This window comes from Toxotes jaculatrix, chromosome 2 (assembly GCF_017976425.1).
Source record: "Toxotes jaculatrix isolate fToxJac2 chromosome 2, fToxJac2.pri, whole genome shotgun sequence".
Lineage (NCBI taxonomy): Eukaryota > Metazoa > Chordata > Actinopteri > Toxotidae > Toxotes > Toxotes jaculatrix.
In genome coordinates this window covers 29007232-29024084 of record NC_054395.1, presented here as the reverse complement: position 1 = coordinate 29024084, position 16853 = coordinate 29007232, and the positions used below count along the sequence as shown (strand labels likewise).

At 43.5% G+C, this 16853-nt stretch overlaps 1 protein-coding gene across 1 annotated transcript in view; it reads right to left on the bottom strand.

Moving 5' to 3' along the window:
* Window positions 1-16853, bottom strand: part of lama5 (laminin, alpha 5) — a 73983-nt gene that overhangs the window by 41960 nt on the left and 15170 nt on the right. The window contains exons 3-6 of the mRNA XM_041061451.1: window positions 4153-4270; window positions 1424-1542; window positions 1011-1181; window positions 604-701 (exon numbers count right to left, since the gene is read on the bottom strand). Coding sequence (XP_040917385.1) covers window positions 604-701; window positions 1011-1181; window positions 1424-1542; window positions 4153-4270 — 506 coding nt within the window. The remainder of the gene's footprint in view (window positions 1-603; window positions 702-1010; window positions 1182-1423; window positions 1543-4152; window positions 4271-16853) is intronic.

Here is a 16853-nt window from a genome sequence, read left to right as displayed (position 1 = left end):
AAATTGAATTGAATTGAATTGAATTGAATAAAATTTCAGATTTGACTCTCTCCCCCTCTCCAGTGTTGTATGTGTTGGAACAAATCTTCCATCTTATTTGCATATGAGGTTTGCAGGCATGTTGTTCTGAAGAAGTCAGACAGCACTGGCAGCAAATGAAACCACAGCCAAGAATAATTGAAACCTTTGTGCTCCAGATCAGAGTCACAGCTCGGGGATAATAATTTTGTAATGTTCTTTTTGAGTGTGAGTGTGTAGATGTAGATGTGTGCTGAAGCAGGTAAACATCTCTGAGTCACAGATAATAACAATAACATAAATCATTTTTTATAACAGACTGCTTTAAGATTTCCTCTCATCTTTGTTCAGTCGTGGACACACACACACACACACACACACACACACACACACACACACACACACACATCACACACACACACTACATAAATCCAGTCAAAACAATGTTGGTTTACCACAAGCGTGTGAATCATAAAAGAACAGTCTAACGTGTGTGTGTGTGTGTGTGTGTGTGTGTGTGTGTGTATGTGTGTGTGTGTGTGCGTGTGTGTGTGTGTGTGATGGGTCTTTTGAAGGTCGTCTTACTTGTAGGGGTCGTTGGGGTCCTCGGCGTTGCAGGCCTCAGCATGTCCGTTACACACACAGCGTCCTCCGATGCTGATGTCTTTGATACTGTAGTAATACTGCAGAAAAACAACAACACAACATCAGTTATTGTGATATTTCATGTTTTAGTTAAGGAATAATCTGACATTTTGTTTGACATCCGAAGTTAAAGAAAGTCAATTATTTCAAATACTGTATTATCTATTATGTCAGAAATCACACATGTACATCAACAAAACCAGTATGGATCTACAAACAGCAGCAGCATCCAATCAGAGTTATAGTCACAAGGAACTTTTATGGTTTTACTGTCAATCAATTTGAAAGTACATGACATCAACACATCAGTGTTAAGTCAGTGACTAAGGTGATCCAGTGTGTCTCACCCTGCGGGTGACTGTGGGGTCGCGGAGCGCCTTGCCCATCAGGTGTCCCAGCAGCGTGTTGGTCCTCAGGAAGCGGAGCCTGATGTTGGTGGCCTTGGTGAACTCCCTGAGCACCGGCGAGTAGGAGAAGTTCATCGCCCCGGGACGGCCGTTCACCAGGGACACCACAATCTGAGAGACGAGGGGAAGAGGACAATATAATAATAATATACACATTACACCCTGGGAAATACTTTTCTCAATTAATCAGTTCATTATTTCTTTCTATTAAATGTCAGAAAATAGTGAAAAATGTCCAGTTGATGAATCATCAAATCAGTTGCTGATACTTTTTCCTTTTTCTTGCTAATCGTTTCGGTTCCACAGCCAAATACAAACACATTAACGTGTTCTATACACAAACACAAACAAACCTCTCCATTTTCCAGCGGGACGATGCGTGAGTACTCGGTGGTGCAGACGATGTCGTCATCATGGTTGATTCTTTCGATGGTTCTCTGACCGAAACGCTCGATACAGTCTCTCTTAGAGGCTAAACACGCACACGCGCACACACACACACGCACACGCACACACAAAAGAGAAGCAGAGAAAGGGGGAGAAAAAGAGAAAAGCTTTTAATCCGTTGAAACCACACACTGGGAAACGTGAACATCCCTTCATGTTAAACTTCATGTGTGGGAACCGTCTTGTGGCATTTTAATGATGCGTCTCAGTGTGATAATTACAGGAGGGTCTGGGTTTAGTGGAGGTCTATGTTTTACCCAACAGTCCTCCTTAAATACACCTTAGCTGGAGCTTCGTAACAGCTGGATCTCACAGTCATCAGCTGCCTCTGACTACACTAACTCTGTGTAACTGAGGAGAGCCTCCTGTAAACCTGAGTCTGATTCAAATCCCAAACCTGAAACTTCTGATCCAATCACACGTTACCAAGATACCAACTTACCTGGATGTAAAAAAGATAAGAGTTCTCTCTCCAAAGAGCACAATTAATTCATAAACTCTTTTTCCTTCAAACAACTCTTATCGTTGCACAGCCCCTAAACATTTCACTCACTATCAAAACTACTGTTGGTTAATTTGTTGTTGTCAACTAATTGCTCCTAAACCTGGAAACCTCTTAAAGTAAGAAAGATCATTCATCAGCCACTTTAAAAAACACAGTGATGTGTTTCAGGCGATGTATAAATAAAGCTGGTTTGAGGATGATTCCAGCAATAAGCTACCAGTGAGTAAGTGATAACACATGACGAGGTGTGTTAACATACATATCCTCTTGATGTGGAGCAGTTTTGACGTCAGCGGTCAGTTATGATGTGACGTGACCTTCCTCGGCTTTAAAAATGAACTGAACTGTAAAAGCCTGTTTGATGCTCCGGCTTCTTTAAGTCACATTGTTTCTTCATGAAGACACAGAGCGCATTCCTGGAGCAGTTTTCAGTTTATCTCAGATTTGACTTGACACTTGACACAGAGGAAGGCATTGAGAAAACAAGACAAAGACGAGGTGCGAAGGGCGATTTCATAATGTCAAGATGTCAAATCCGACGCTGGAGGAGAGTGTGGGACTGTAACTTATTACCAGCCGCAGAGATTCAAACTGAAACTGTCAAATAGCTCTGGGATTTACGGCTTTAAGGTCAATGCTAATTTACCCTGTGCTCTGTACCACACACACACACACACACAGACGCACACACACACGCACACGCACACGCACACACACACACACACACACACACACACACACACACACACACACACACAGACGCACACACACACGCACACGCACACAGACGCACACACACACGCACACAGACGCACACACACACGCACACAGACGCACACACACAGCAGTGTTTAGTGTTACAGAAGAGTTCCCCTTGCTGCTGCTGAAAGCCTTTGATGGCTCTAACAGTTTAGCTGAGGGCAGACAGTTAAAAAGCTGCAGTATCTTCATCTCACTTAACACAGTGACTTTTCTTGTGAAGCTAAATTTCCAGTGAAAGGAGGAGGGGAGCTGGCGCTGGCTGATATTTGCTGGTGGGATGTGCTTGGATTTTTGGGCTGCAGACTTGGATTGATTGGACTGAAACGTGTTGAATCAGCTCCAGTCAGCAGCATTCAGGTCAGCTGTCGGCTGCTGTCAGTCCGCGCCTCGTCTTTACTGTGTACACCTCAGATGCAGAGTCGAGGTCGCTTTAAGACCAAGAAACTGCAGCACAGAGACACCCGGGTTTTGCAGCTGATTTTTTTTTTTTTTTTAATCACTAGCAAACACAGAAACGCTTTTTAAAAATTTAGGTGAAAGTAAAAAGCTGGTAGAACATGTCATGATTGGCTTCAGGCTGCATATTTTTCTTTTACTTTCTTCTTCTTTCTTCTTTCTCTCTGTTTACTTTGTCTTTTAACTCTGGAGTGGACAGCATTAACCAAGCAGACACCGAGCCCCTGTGAGTTTTCCTCTATTTATCTTTGCATTAATGTATTCGACAGCAAGCCGACTCAAGTTTAACAACTCCACATCAAAGAGTTTGGGATTAAAGACGTCCATCTAACAGTCAAGCTTTTATTTATCTGCCATCTTGGACACCTGGAGCAGCTTTCAACAACGCTAATTAATGCCAGCTCATTATAAGGGAACACACACACACACACACACACACACACACACACACACACACACACACACACACACACACACACACACACACACACACACACACACACACACACACACACAGGTGAGGTAGACCCAAACCCCCATGACTCTTATCTTTGCTCAGATCGTCTTCAAGCTGCAACCTGTTGGCAGACATGCCTGGAATTCCCCTCCAGCCCACCTGGATTGACAGTAGCCATAGCCAATCGGCTGGCAGCTATATGATGTAACGGTCTCACCCCTCTGACCTGACCAGCAAACCAATCAACCAATCAGCTGCTTGCCCACAGGGCTGCTGCTTAACTCTGACATTAGAGGGAGAATTAGACCGAACCCTGGGGGAGGTTAGGAAAGCATGAAGTGATGCTGATGGAATCTGACTTGGTTTGGTCCTAATAACCTGACATCTGGACTCAAACACGTGTGCACACGTATGCATTGTATAAGTGACTATGTATATGTGTGCTTCAAACTCACAGGCGAAGTACTGCCAGGGCTGGTAGGTCAGACCAAAGTCGATGGATCTCTCCAGAACCCAGAGGTCCGGACGGGGAGAGTTGGCGAACTTTATCAGCACGTAGGCGACGTGGAAGAGCTGCAGACACACAGAGAAGAAGAAATTCACATTAAAGATCATATTCAAACATTAACTTTATTAACGACCAAGTTTCTGAACGTTTCTGGAACATGATGCACATTTAGCCAAGAGAGAGGAGAAAGACAGGAAAGGAACGGAAAATTAAAAAAGTAATGTGAAGGGGAAAAGAAAAAGCAAAAGAAAGGAAAGAAAAGCAAAGAAAGGGTAGGAATGGGAGGAATGGGAAAAAAGGAATGTAAAGGAGAAAAGGATGAAATCCACTGAGAAAAACGACTGAGGTGAAAAAGGAAACGCGAGCTGTCAGCTTCTAATAACCTTGACCTGAGCAGTTGACCTGAAACTTGTCTCTGAGGAGGCATCACGTCAAAACTAACTACAGAACGTCTGATCTGTTATGTCCTGTTACATGTAATGTTACGCGTTATTGTCAAAAAGCTCCTGACTCCCGACACTAATGAGCACCAGATGCTCCTTCGTCGCTCGGCTCTCGTCCGGCCGCCTGTAGTCTCTTCTCCTTCACTTGTCATCCCTCATTCATTTCCTGAAAGGGCCTGAAGCTGGATAAACGGTGATGACAAACCGCTCTCATGGGCAGAGAGGGAGAGACAGAATGGTTCAGCTGTGCTGTTTCGTCTGTCCGATCATGAAATCGCTCCCCAGTTGAAACAGAACGCACTGAAATAACACAATGACGCACATAATAACATTATAACAAATCACAATCACCTCCGCTGTGTGTGTGTGTGTGTGTCTGTGTGTGCTGTGTGTGCTGTATAGAGATGCAGTGTTGATAGCTCAGTTTAAGTGAAGCATGTGATGATTTAAACTGTAAATAAATCTGTGGGTTGTGTTACATACATCACACATGATGCCAAAATTCATCCCAAGATACTTTATGATAACTACTGATTATCCATGAAGGCCGACTGTTTCCTCTGTTACTGTGTGCAATCATCTATCATAACTGGAGTCAGATGATGATGTAAGATTTGATGAAACAGGATCGGAGGCGTGGGTTCACGAGAAACGTGCTGATGTGAGCCACGCCTCATGAAACAGAGATCTCAGAAGACTCACGAACAAGCACTGTCGCTGGGAAAGGCCAAAAACTCATCTCACAGTTTAGAGATTCATCAGCCCACCAACTGTAAATGGAATGAATGTAGGACTGTGGCAGCTAAGATGACCCCAGTCCTCCAGTGGTGTCCATGGCAGGACAACATGGAGGAAGACACTGCACAGTGCCAGGGTTGCTGTTCAGCAGCTGGAGCTCAGATCCTGGACATCAAGGCCTGGACAGAGCCCAGACCTGAACCCGACAGAGACACAGTGGACGGTTAAATGGGTAGGACACAAAAGATTGTAACTGTTTGTGTTTACATACATTTTTGGGCTGAACACAGAGGATCAGCCCGACGTCTGATGACAATGATCGTGTCACACAGCAGGTTTAATGTGAACTTAACTCCTTGGAAGTAAAAACCAACCAACTTGTCTTTCTGCCCAAGTTACAAGTTACAACAAGCTTAAGGTTTCACTGGTTTTTGTTTGACCAAGAGTGCACGTACGCACGCACACGCACACGCACACACACGCACACGCACACGCACACACACACACACACACACACACACACACACACACACACACACACCCTTTGATCATCCATCAATGGAGTTCAGTCTGTGATCTCAGACTTCCTCCTTCTGACATGCAGCTCTGTCAGAGGTGGTGACAACACACGCACACCACACAACAACTGCCACACACAAAGACCTGCAAAAACTAGTACTCCTCCATCACTGTGGAAGTGTGCGTTTCAGGCTGATGAATGAGAGGGGAGGATGATGGAGTCCATTGTTCTCTGCTGACAGAGGACTATCACTCCACACTCTGTAAACCCTGAGCCTGCAACAACTGAAAACTCTGTCAGTGGTATAATATCACAATACTGTAACTTTCATTCTGCAGTTTCAAGCACGATTTACAGAACAACTCAAACAAGAGGGGAAAACTTCAACTTCAAGAAACTAGCCATTAAAATCAGTCAACATGTGTATTACAAGTGAAAAAGAAATATGTTGTAACTTTATTTTAGAAGATAGTCCAGTTAAAGAAAACAATAAAATAAATAAATAAATAAAGGCTTAACCAAAGAAGCTGTGTATATAAGCGTGTGTGTGTGTGTGTGTGTGATTGTGTTAGACAGAGATCTGAAGGACAGGAAACAGAAAGCGAGGCCTCCTCACGTCCCTCAGGGCCAAAGATATTGAAAGAAAAATCCAGGAGCATTCCTCTGATTCCAGGGTTAAAGTTTGACCTTCTCAGGGAGCAACGTGAGGTTCAGAGCCGAGCCTTTGAACCGAAGACGTCTCTAACTGAAAACACACGACTGAACACGCAGAGAAATCAGGTGATCTGACTGAACTGCCCTTCTGCCCTGACACACTGACTGCAGTGGTTGGTGGGAGCATTTTACTGCAGCTACTCGAAGCCGATTAAAGTCAACAGATCATTACATCTGCATCTGTTTCGGCGTCAGTCACAGGGGTGGACGTAGCTTTTACCACAGCATGCAGCAGGTTTTAATGGGAAACAGCTGAAAGAATTAGTCAGTTAATTACTCGACTAACAGAAAATGAATCACCTGCCTTTTTCAGTTTTATATCACTGTACACTGAACATCTTTGGGTTTTGGACAAAACAACACATTTGAAGTCGTCGTGATCGTGACGTTATCGTGATCATTAGTTGCGGCCTTGATGGGAAATGCAGCATCGCCGAGAATCACAAACATGAGTGATTAGTCACCGTGGTTACCTATAACTGAAAGCTAACATGTGACGTAGCTCCTTTAGCCATATTGATCTGCTGTATTTAGATTTTTAATGTACAGTATACGAAGCTGCGAACTGATGAAAACAAGCATCACAAACCAGAATAAAATCCAAAATTAAACTACTCCACTGCATCTTTCTCTCTCTCAGCTGTCTGTCTCCAACTCCCAGTGGGATCCAGTCTGTTGCCTGGTATAAATACACACGCACGCACGCACACACACACACACGCTCACACACATTCAACAAAAGGTTTCGCTGACCCCCTTTTTCTCCAGCATGCACACACCCTCCACGGGATTTATGGATTAGTGGCGGCCTCCCAGGTCAGCCTCCCTGAATTGCCTGCAGACCCATCAATCAAACCGGTGTTACCATGGCAACGGGCAGCCAGCAACAGGCCAGACTAAGGGTAGAGAACCCGATGGAGAACATGAGGAAGATGTTGGGAGAAAGGGGCAGAGGGGAGAAAATAAAAGTGGGAAAGCTACAAAAGACAGAAACGGAAAAGTCGCCTTGGATCCAGGTGGAAAATGACAAGAAGTTCCAAAGGCTTTAAAAGCCTTTAAATGCTCTTTATTAAAGTTATGAGTCAGAGTGGAAGCAGCTTTTCTCTCTCATCACTCAAAGCTCAGCACAGAGTCGAGCCATCAAAGGCTTCCACTGAGCACTTTGTCTCATACAAACAAGAGGACACTACTAAAAGTGCACTTAGTTGGCCAAAGAACGACATGAGCATTACTTCATCATGTAACATCGCAGAACAGGACTCTCAGGACCTGTGGCATGTCCTTAAGAAGGGCACGAGATGAGGTTAAGACTCACGACGATTTATGATTTGTGACGACGGAAGGAGTGGAGTATGAATGGAAGCAGAGATAATCAGAGAGTTAGGTACTGACCCAGGGTTTTCTGTTTGTACTATAGTTTTAGAATATTAGCTCCATGAGGCGGCATCATGGAGATCTCCTGGAAAACTGATCATACACATGTACGGCAAATACTGTAACAGCTACAGTCCATTTCAATCATCCACTGATGTGATATACTATTAAACACAGAGCTGAAACGGCAGCTGTGGTTCAGCTGAATGTAAATGAGCTTATACGTGAATAAGAACGTGAACCTGTTGACTCATACTCAGCCAACATGCTGGCAGATACTGTTTGAATGTTTAGGTATATAAGGCCAAGAGTCTGAGGAATGCAGGTGTGTGTGCGTGTGTGTGTGTCTGTGTGTGTGTGTGCCCCCTGGCTGGTTTAATAATTGTACACATTCCTTGGTGGCACCACATTCCCAGTGCCTCGGGTAACCATGGAGATAAGACGGGGGACGTATAACAAAGGGAAGGATGGAGGGATGGAGGAGGGAGGAGACGTTTCAACACGTATGCGTACCCTGAAGAGACGGATCAACTTTAAGTGTCACCTGCTGAGACAAAACCAAAGTTCTGTCTTTGTTTATGGAAGAAATGCTACAGCTGTGAACGTTTTGAAAGGATCAGTCAACAATTTTCCAACATGTACCTGTTTCAGCAAAAATGCTAAATATTCACCAGTGTTCTATGATTGTAAACTGACAATATTTGGCTTTTGGGCTGTTGGTTGGACAATACGAGGAAGAACAAGATACTTCCTGCTGCTCAGACACACTGCGTCTACCCTGTAAAACTCCAGTTACGTTGGTTTCTGTCCAAATGAACCTTTGACGCTTCATAAAATGTCTCCATTTCCATGGATTTCATTGTTAACAGATGATAAAGATCTAATGGCTGGAATCCCACATCTGGATCAGCACCAAAATTTAATCAAGTCTTCTCTGGCTGAAAGGCAAACTGGTCTCTGTGGGGCTGCTGCAATGGAACAAAAAACAGGTAAATGTCATTTATATGAAATCAGAAAGTTATTCGAGCACAAAAATCCAATCTGCAATAAGTCTAATAAATGTAATTAAATCGTGCTATAGTGGATAAAACATGTGATGAGTGGGATGGATGACAAGAGAAACAGATGGAGGGAACAAAGTGAGGTCTGAACAGAGCCAGAAAGGAAACCTACCCAGGTGACCTCCACAGTGTCCCTCCAGAAAGGGACACTGTGGGCAGAGCTGCACATTGTTTTAATACTGAGTGTGAGTGTGTGTGTGTGTGTGTGTGTACTATCTTTCTGAAGAGAACACACCTCGGCCGTTATCTCCCAACTTTCCTAAGCCTCTTCAGTGCAGTAATGAGATTTAATTAAACACTGATTCGTATGCGAGAAACTAAAGCCTGCAACTGTTTGTTATTCTCAACTGTCAAATAGAACAGATAGAACAGATAGATAGATAGACAGACAGATAGACAGATAAACAGATAGATAGATAGAACGAATAAAGTAGACTGCAGGAATCCATTCTCACTGAGTGTTCAGAAAAAGCCTCTTCAACCACATTTCACACACTGCTACAGTGACTCTGAACGCAGCACTGACAGATGTTCTTGTTCTGGTGTGTGTCTGTGTGTGTGTGTGTGAGAGATATTTCTTTACAGTAAGCCAGGCGGATGGGCAGATTATTTCTGGCGTCTTGGGGGCGTCAGGAAGGAGAAAGTGTGTGTGTTAGTGAATTTATAGACGGAGAGAGAGAGAGGTTGATAAAAGACTGGGATAAGGGAAGAATAGCAGTGTTGTAAAGGAGGAACCGAGCTGCAGCTGCATCTGTCAGTATGGAAGAGATTTAAAGGAGCATTCCGTGGTGATAAGTGTTTCTGAGGCCACGGTGATGTTTTTACAACCAGAAGTCCAAAAGCTACAGATTTTTCATTTACAATCACAGGAGACTAAGAAACCCACATATAAGACAAAGAAAAGCAGCAGATCCTGATTTAACTTGATTAAGTTTAGGATTTAGAAAACGACCTGGAAGCAGCAGCTGCTGTCAACCTTTGTGTCTCATCTCGTTTCTCCAGGTACGCAACGTACGACAATAAATAAATTAGGGACTGAATGTTTGTTCAAAAAGTGCAGGAGAAAACTCCAAAACATGCTTCGACAGACGGGACAACGAGACAGGATCTGAAAGTCTGGAGCACAGTTCTTTAAAAGTTTTTAATTAGATGCAACAACTAACATTTTGACAAACCGTCTTATTCGAGTAAAAAGCTGTAACTCTAACTGTGGGCTCCACACCTCGTTCCTCCAGATCCCAAAGCTTTACAGCCTCATATTTCAGTTCCTTTACAACTTTACAAACTCTGTGGAGCTTCTTCACTCGTGAAACACAAACACAGAGGTTTGGAATGGAAACGAAGCAGAACGATGAAGAGGAGACACTGTCCTCATAAAACAATAACGCCATCAATCCCTCAGTTCATTCTGTTTCCACTGACTCGGCTTATCATCTGTCAGTCAGTGTGTAATCTGTCTCACTCTGTCTCTGCAGAGAGATCCAGTGGTGCCAGACTGAGCAGCAGCTGCCGTATATACAACACAAGCACACACACCCAAACACGCACACATACACAGACACACACAGCAGTTGCCATCTCTCACACTGATAGAGATGATAGGCTGTACAAGGAGTAAATCAACATTACAGTTCTTCTACTATGGATTGTGCGTGTGTGTGCGTGTGTGTGTGTGTGTGTGTGTGTCTGTGTGTGTGTGTGTGTGTGTCGGGCTTGGACGGCCCCCAGAGAGTGAAGGTCATTCTTCACATTCCAAGTCAGTCTCAGTGTCTCAGTGTTTTACCTCTCTGTCCTTTCCTAATCCTCCTCAAACATGTAGTCATCTCTGTCCTTTACATCCGTCTCTCAGGACGAAGGACGGCAGCCTCCCCTGCATCCTGAACACTTACAGGCCACTCTCTCTTTGATGGGCAGCAAATGAACTTCATCCAAGCAGGCATGCACTGGGCAAAACTATTCAGTAGTTTATAAAATTAAATTTTATGGAGATGATGTTGTACAAACCAAAACCAGAGAAAGGTTTGCGGTAATGGCTGGTCCTCACTGAGAGACGGAGCTGTATTCTGCACTGTCCCTGCGCCCCCCCTCTCTCTCTCTCCAGGGGTTCGGGAACCTCCATCTACTCTTCCAGCTGAATTCCAGGACAGAATTCCTGCCCAGGATTCCTGAGGGGAAACTCTCACAACACGTCTCTGATTTCAGTGAGAACATTTTCTGACGGCTTCAGGTTTCACAGTTTCAAACAAGATGCCTCTTTAAACGTGTCTCGTTGAATTATAAGGTCTGGAAACAATTCTATGTATTAAAGTTAGAAATGTCAAAGTTGGCTCCGGACTAAATGACCTGTGAGTGTAACAGACTCCACAAATGATCTGCTGCTGCTGTGATTTAAGCTACGAGAGAAATAAACGAGACATAAACTCAAAATCCGTTCTTCAAAACATGATCCTGGCCACTTATTAGCAGTGAGTGAGCTCAGCATGTTTTTATTTTCCAGACAGTAAAAAGCGGCACCTGGAACCACATGTAATCTACATGGCTGTAAATAAGAGGAAGAGAAACTTCATCCAACACTTTTAGGAGAACTGTACCTAATAGCAGCCTGCACGTTCCCAATAATCACCTGATATTCAACCACACGCTTCTCCAGGTGGCATTTTACTTCCCCGAGGCTAAAGATGTACAGAGACAACACCTATACATCCATGCAGCCGGCCCATACACGCTCAGTGATCTCCGTGTTTCTAAAACACTTCAGAAATGTAAAGATTACAGACTGCCTTTCTCTTTCCATCTCTACGGTGGTTTTCACAGTGTTAAAAGCTTCAACACAAACCCATATATACCACCTCTGACATGTCAGGGCATGAAAAGAAAAGCTGGGCTAAGACGTGGTGATATGTTGCGTTCCAGGGATGTCAGAAAGACGGAAATACTGACTTCCCACTGGGGAAAAAAACAACACATAACGTAAATTTCTACATAGATGTGTAACAACATGGAGGCCCAGTGATTTCACCAAAGACAAAGAGATATACTGGAGATAAACTTCTTGTAACTGTGACTTCTCCATCTTTGTCATTATCTCTCTCGTGCTGTAAGATCTGCATTCCAGAAATCAGACATCATCAGACAAACTTTACAGATTACAGCATAATGACCTCATATTTGTGTGAAAAGTATCACAGAAGTCATTTACAAGATGTGGAAGACATTAAAAAAATATTCTCTCTCATTTTTCTTTTTTTGGGAAATGCGTTGAGCTTCTGTAAAACGAGCTGTTGCACTTTGCAAAACAAGACCGAACCTGTAGTCTGCGCTAACCAGCCCACTAATGTTGCCAGGTAACAGGATTTATCGCCGGACAATAAGATCTCATGATCATCCATCGTGATCGTGATATGAACAACGAGAATGTTCCAGGAATGTAAGACTTCCCACCTTTGGAGAGAATGCAGGTCTACAGAGGAGAAACAAAAGAGGTGACAGAGAGGAGGAGGAGAGGGTAAGAGCTGAGAGGGGAAGACGAAGAGCAGAGTGGTGAAGACAGAGAGAAAAGAAAAGCAGACGCGAAGAAGATAGGACGAGGAGGACGAGGAGGAGGAGCAAGAGGAAGAGGAGAGATAAGTTAAATGACTCCTGTCATGGAAAAACTGTCTGAGGCCTCTTCTCAGGGAATTCTTATCAGAATAGACAAGGAGGAAGGGAAGGAAAGGAGGGTGAGAGAAAAGGCAGAAGAGAAGGAGATAAAGGGAGGGAAAGTAGGAGGGATGTGATTTTTCACTCTGTGATTCAGGTCAAACCTGGTTCAGTAACAAACGTCATGGACTTGTCTTCTCTCTCATTTATGTTGATTTAAATCTCAGCTTGACTCAAAGTTAATAACTTATACTTACTTATATGTTGTTCAGCAAATATTTGTTTTTTTTGCTTGAAATTATTTATCAACCATAAAAACAGCTGACATTTGGATTCATTAACAAAAAACCACACAATGTGACTGCTTCTCTTATGTGAAAGAGGAGGAGAGGGAGGTGAAACAAGAGAGAGGAGGCCAGGAAGAACAGTTTATCCTCCGGGTGCTTCTATAGATGGATGCCTTGTTCCACAACATCGTCTGACAGTTCAACATCCCCCCAGGATGTGGAAACTCCTGCACTCTGTGTGTGTGTGTGTGTGTCTGTGTATCTGTGTGTATCTGTGTGTGTCTGTGTGTGTGTGTGTCTGTGTGTGACACACAGGTGACAAATCACAGCATGAAGCAGGTGTGAATGTTGAATTGTCAGTTATGGAAAGTTTCAGGAACGGTCGAAGCTTTAGGTTTAGACTTAGGTTAAGAGGAGGGTTGGGGGTAGGTGTGTAGTTATGAGGGTTAGGTTCAGGGTTAGTAGCTGCAGAGGGTACTCTGTCGATGAGGGCCCTCAGAAGTCAGAAGAAACGTGTGTTAATAATTACAGTGATTCTCATCTGGCAGATTTCTGGCCCAGGACTGAAGGATCGCGGGTGAGAAGCAGAGGATTTAGACATTCCAGGACGAATTACCCTCATCATGTCTTCAACTATTAGCATCACCCTCTCTCTCTCTGCCAGCACCACTGTACACACTTTAATTAGGGAGGCTTCACTTCCCTAATTCACCATTTGCAGCCTTGTCTTCAACCTAAATCCATTTTTATTTTTGCTGAGTTAAGAACAAAAAACAAACAAACCATGTGATCCTTCAAACAAGTTTATGACTCACTGCGAGCAATTTTGAAAACGGCAGCTGAACTGTTTATGTCAGAAAGTGACACTTGCTCCCAATTTGTGAAGGATTAAAAAAAAAAAATCTGCGAGTGATAAGATAATGTCGGAAAGTTCAGAGGCTTCCAGACTCCCTCTGATAAACAGTCAGCTGACATGTTGCAGCCTGACGGATTTACACCCTGAAATGATCATGGAATTCACCTGGGAAAAAGTCTAAACTCAAAGAGGAGAGGAACTAGAGAATATAAAATTTTAAAAAATCAGAAAAATGAACAAATAAAAAAAACAAAAAACAAAACAGGCCCAGAACGGGATGAGAGGAGGGGAAGGGGCGAGGTTTCCTCCCCCTGACCTTGACTTTCTCCACGTTCCTGATCCACTTCTGCTTTCATGCGTTTCCCTCCATCCCTTATTATAACAGACAGCCGGGGCAAATTCCATAATTAGTGAAGAATGGGAGGAGGAGGAGAGAGAATGATAAGGGAGAGAGACGGGGGAGGAGAGAGAGGGGGTTTGTAGAAAGTCCTTGAGGTAAAACACTGATGAATTACACACACACACACACACACACACGATCATGATTGCGATCTGTCTTATATGAAACACAGTTTAAAGATTTGTGTGGTTGGGTATAATCTGACCCAGGTCAAACCTGGAGCTGTATCAGTCAGCTGCCCAGTCAGCATGCACACAAAGCACCACGTCTTTGTCCCTCTGAATATTTGTTTTAAACGATCAAATAATCAAACCAGATATAAAGTGAAATCAGGGTTCACCCCAGAAAAACGTTTAGCAGAGCTGGTTGGCCACACAACTTTTTCTCTGGGCCTTTATTACATTAACTCTATTACTTTATTACGTGATTAAAGAACCTGCTAACTATTTAGATATTACCTAGATTTTTTTGGTGCATACGGCGTCCATCACGTAGACAGGCAGACAGACAGAAATGTTCTCTGCCATGCCAAATATTCCAAGTATGTGTTACAGTATAAGGACTGGATGTTAATGGTGACTGGATGTGCTGAGGCTCCCCAGCTGCTGGCTTTAATGGAACCAGTCACAGTTGCTGCAGCTCACAGCTTGTTTCCCTCAGTCGCTAATAAACACCTCCACTGTCCGTCAGTCAGTACAAATGTCCGTCTGTCTGTCTCTCTGCTTTAATGGCAATGGGACCCGCTGGTGTTCGCAGGGTCACAAGTTCAACCCCTGCCAACAGCTGATGGTGACTCACGGATGCGTCCCAAACCCCCGATAGAAGTGTTTTACAGAGAGATATGTGAAGAGAAACAAGTGCAAAGTTCAGAAATGGCTACAAACACACTCATAACTTCTCCCTCTCTGACCCCACAACTCACACAAACACACTCCCCCTCTCGCTTTCAGGTCGTCTCCATGGTTTCACAGTGGGATGAGGTCTGAATGTGGACTTTGCCCTGCAGAGTGAATCACGGTCAGTCACAGTCCCTGAACTCAAACTAAGCTTCATTAAGGCTGAACTTCATGAACATATACACGCCCACATTTAGACACTCACATAAAACTGATCAGAAAGACCAAACACACGGTTCTTTGTTTTTTAGAGTCATTTCAGGTGTTTTTAAAGGACTTCAGGGACTTTACTCGAAGCTCTACATCAACAGGAGGTTTAGGTAAAAACACTGTACTAAGTGCAACTCTAACATGCATTTCATAACTCACTGTTCTCTCTGATTTAAAGGGAAATATTATAATGGAACAAAGATTAAAAGTCAGGATTCTGGATCGGAACAAATTCTGAGTTTCAGAAGTTTGGAAACTTATTTTTATTGTTCAGTCTTGGACTGCGTGCCACTAATCCATGTGCACACACACCCTGCATTACCCTCCACTGACTGTGCGTCAAATAAATTGAACACGCATGCACTCACACTCACACGCACACGCACACACACACACACCTCTCTTCCACTCCCATTCACCGTTTTATGACTTAACTATGGGAAAACGCTCCCTTCTGTTTGCTGTCCTCCCCTTCCTCTCTTTCTCCGTTGACTCATCCCTCCGACTCCCCCACCGCCCCCCTGCAGCTACACAGCTGTAAGAACATGAAAAGCACTGCATCATTACAATAACATCAAGTATGATGCTGCCACTGGGTATTTTAAGTTATCATTTTCTTATTGTTCTGTCCGTCCTTCCTTGAATCATGGCAGGTGACCCTGTTGGTTCTTATCATTTTCCCGTTTCCCTGCGACATCCTTGAGATCTTGAGCAGACGCTGAAACTTATGTTTCAAAAACTATGTATTCTGAAAGATGAACCCTGCTGTACCCTGCTCATCCCAGGCCAGTTTCACACTGGCCCTCGGAAATGCGAATCTGTGTTTTGATGAGGTTTAACACTGGTGACCTTCCTCGTGTTCATCATTAGAAATGTAACATAAGAGGCGAACTCATTGACCTAGCACCTCCTCTGTCGTCCCTCCTTCTCCCTTCTCCTTCATTTCATTCACCAGCTAAGAAAAGAGGAGAAACTCAAACAATCTGCTGTTGACCTGGTTAAAACCAATATTTACTGTCACATTAACAAGGGCAAGCCTCTCTCTTTGTCCCTGCTGTTTCTTCTCCTCCCCTAACTCCGTTTCTTTTTTGCCCTGTTTCTCAACATTTTATCGTTTGTGTGTCTGACTTTCTTCCTCGAACCATGAGAAATGCAGATAAGTGAAATATGGGAAAAGATAACTGATGGACTGCAGATAGTTTGCTAGGCAGACTACATGCAAGGCTTTAAAAAGAAACTTTTAAAATGAGAGCAAAAAGACTGAAAAGCAAGAAGAGTTGGGTTTCTTTAGACTTTTCTTTAGGGTACTAAAGGGATAATTCTGAAAACACCAGTTTGAAATCGTAGCTGTTTTGATGTTTTTACCATTTCAATGCCACATTTGTGAGAATGAGGTCTCAGAAGTGAAAAACTCAAATAAGAATTCATATTCATTCAAGTAAAATCTTAATAGTCTAAAGTCATGTTGGCAGCACTATGGCACAATTATGAAAACTGTCACCAACTTTTT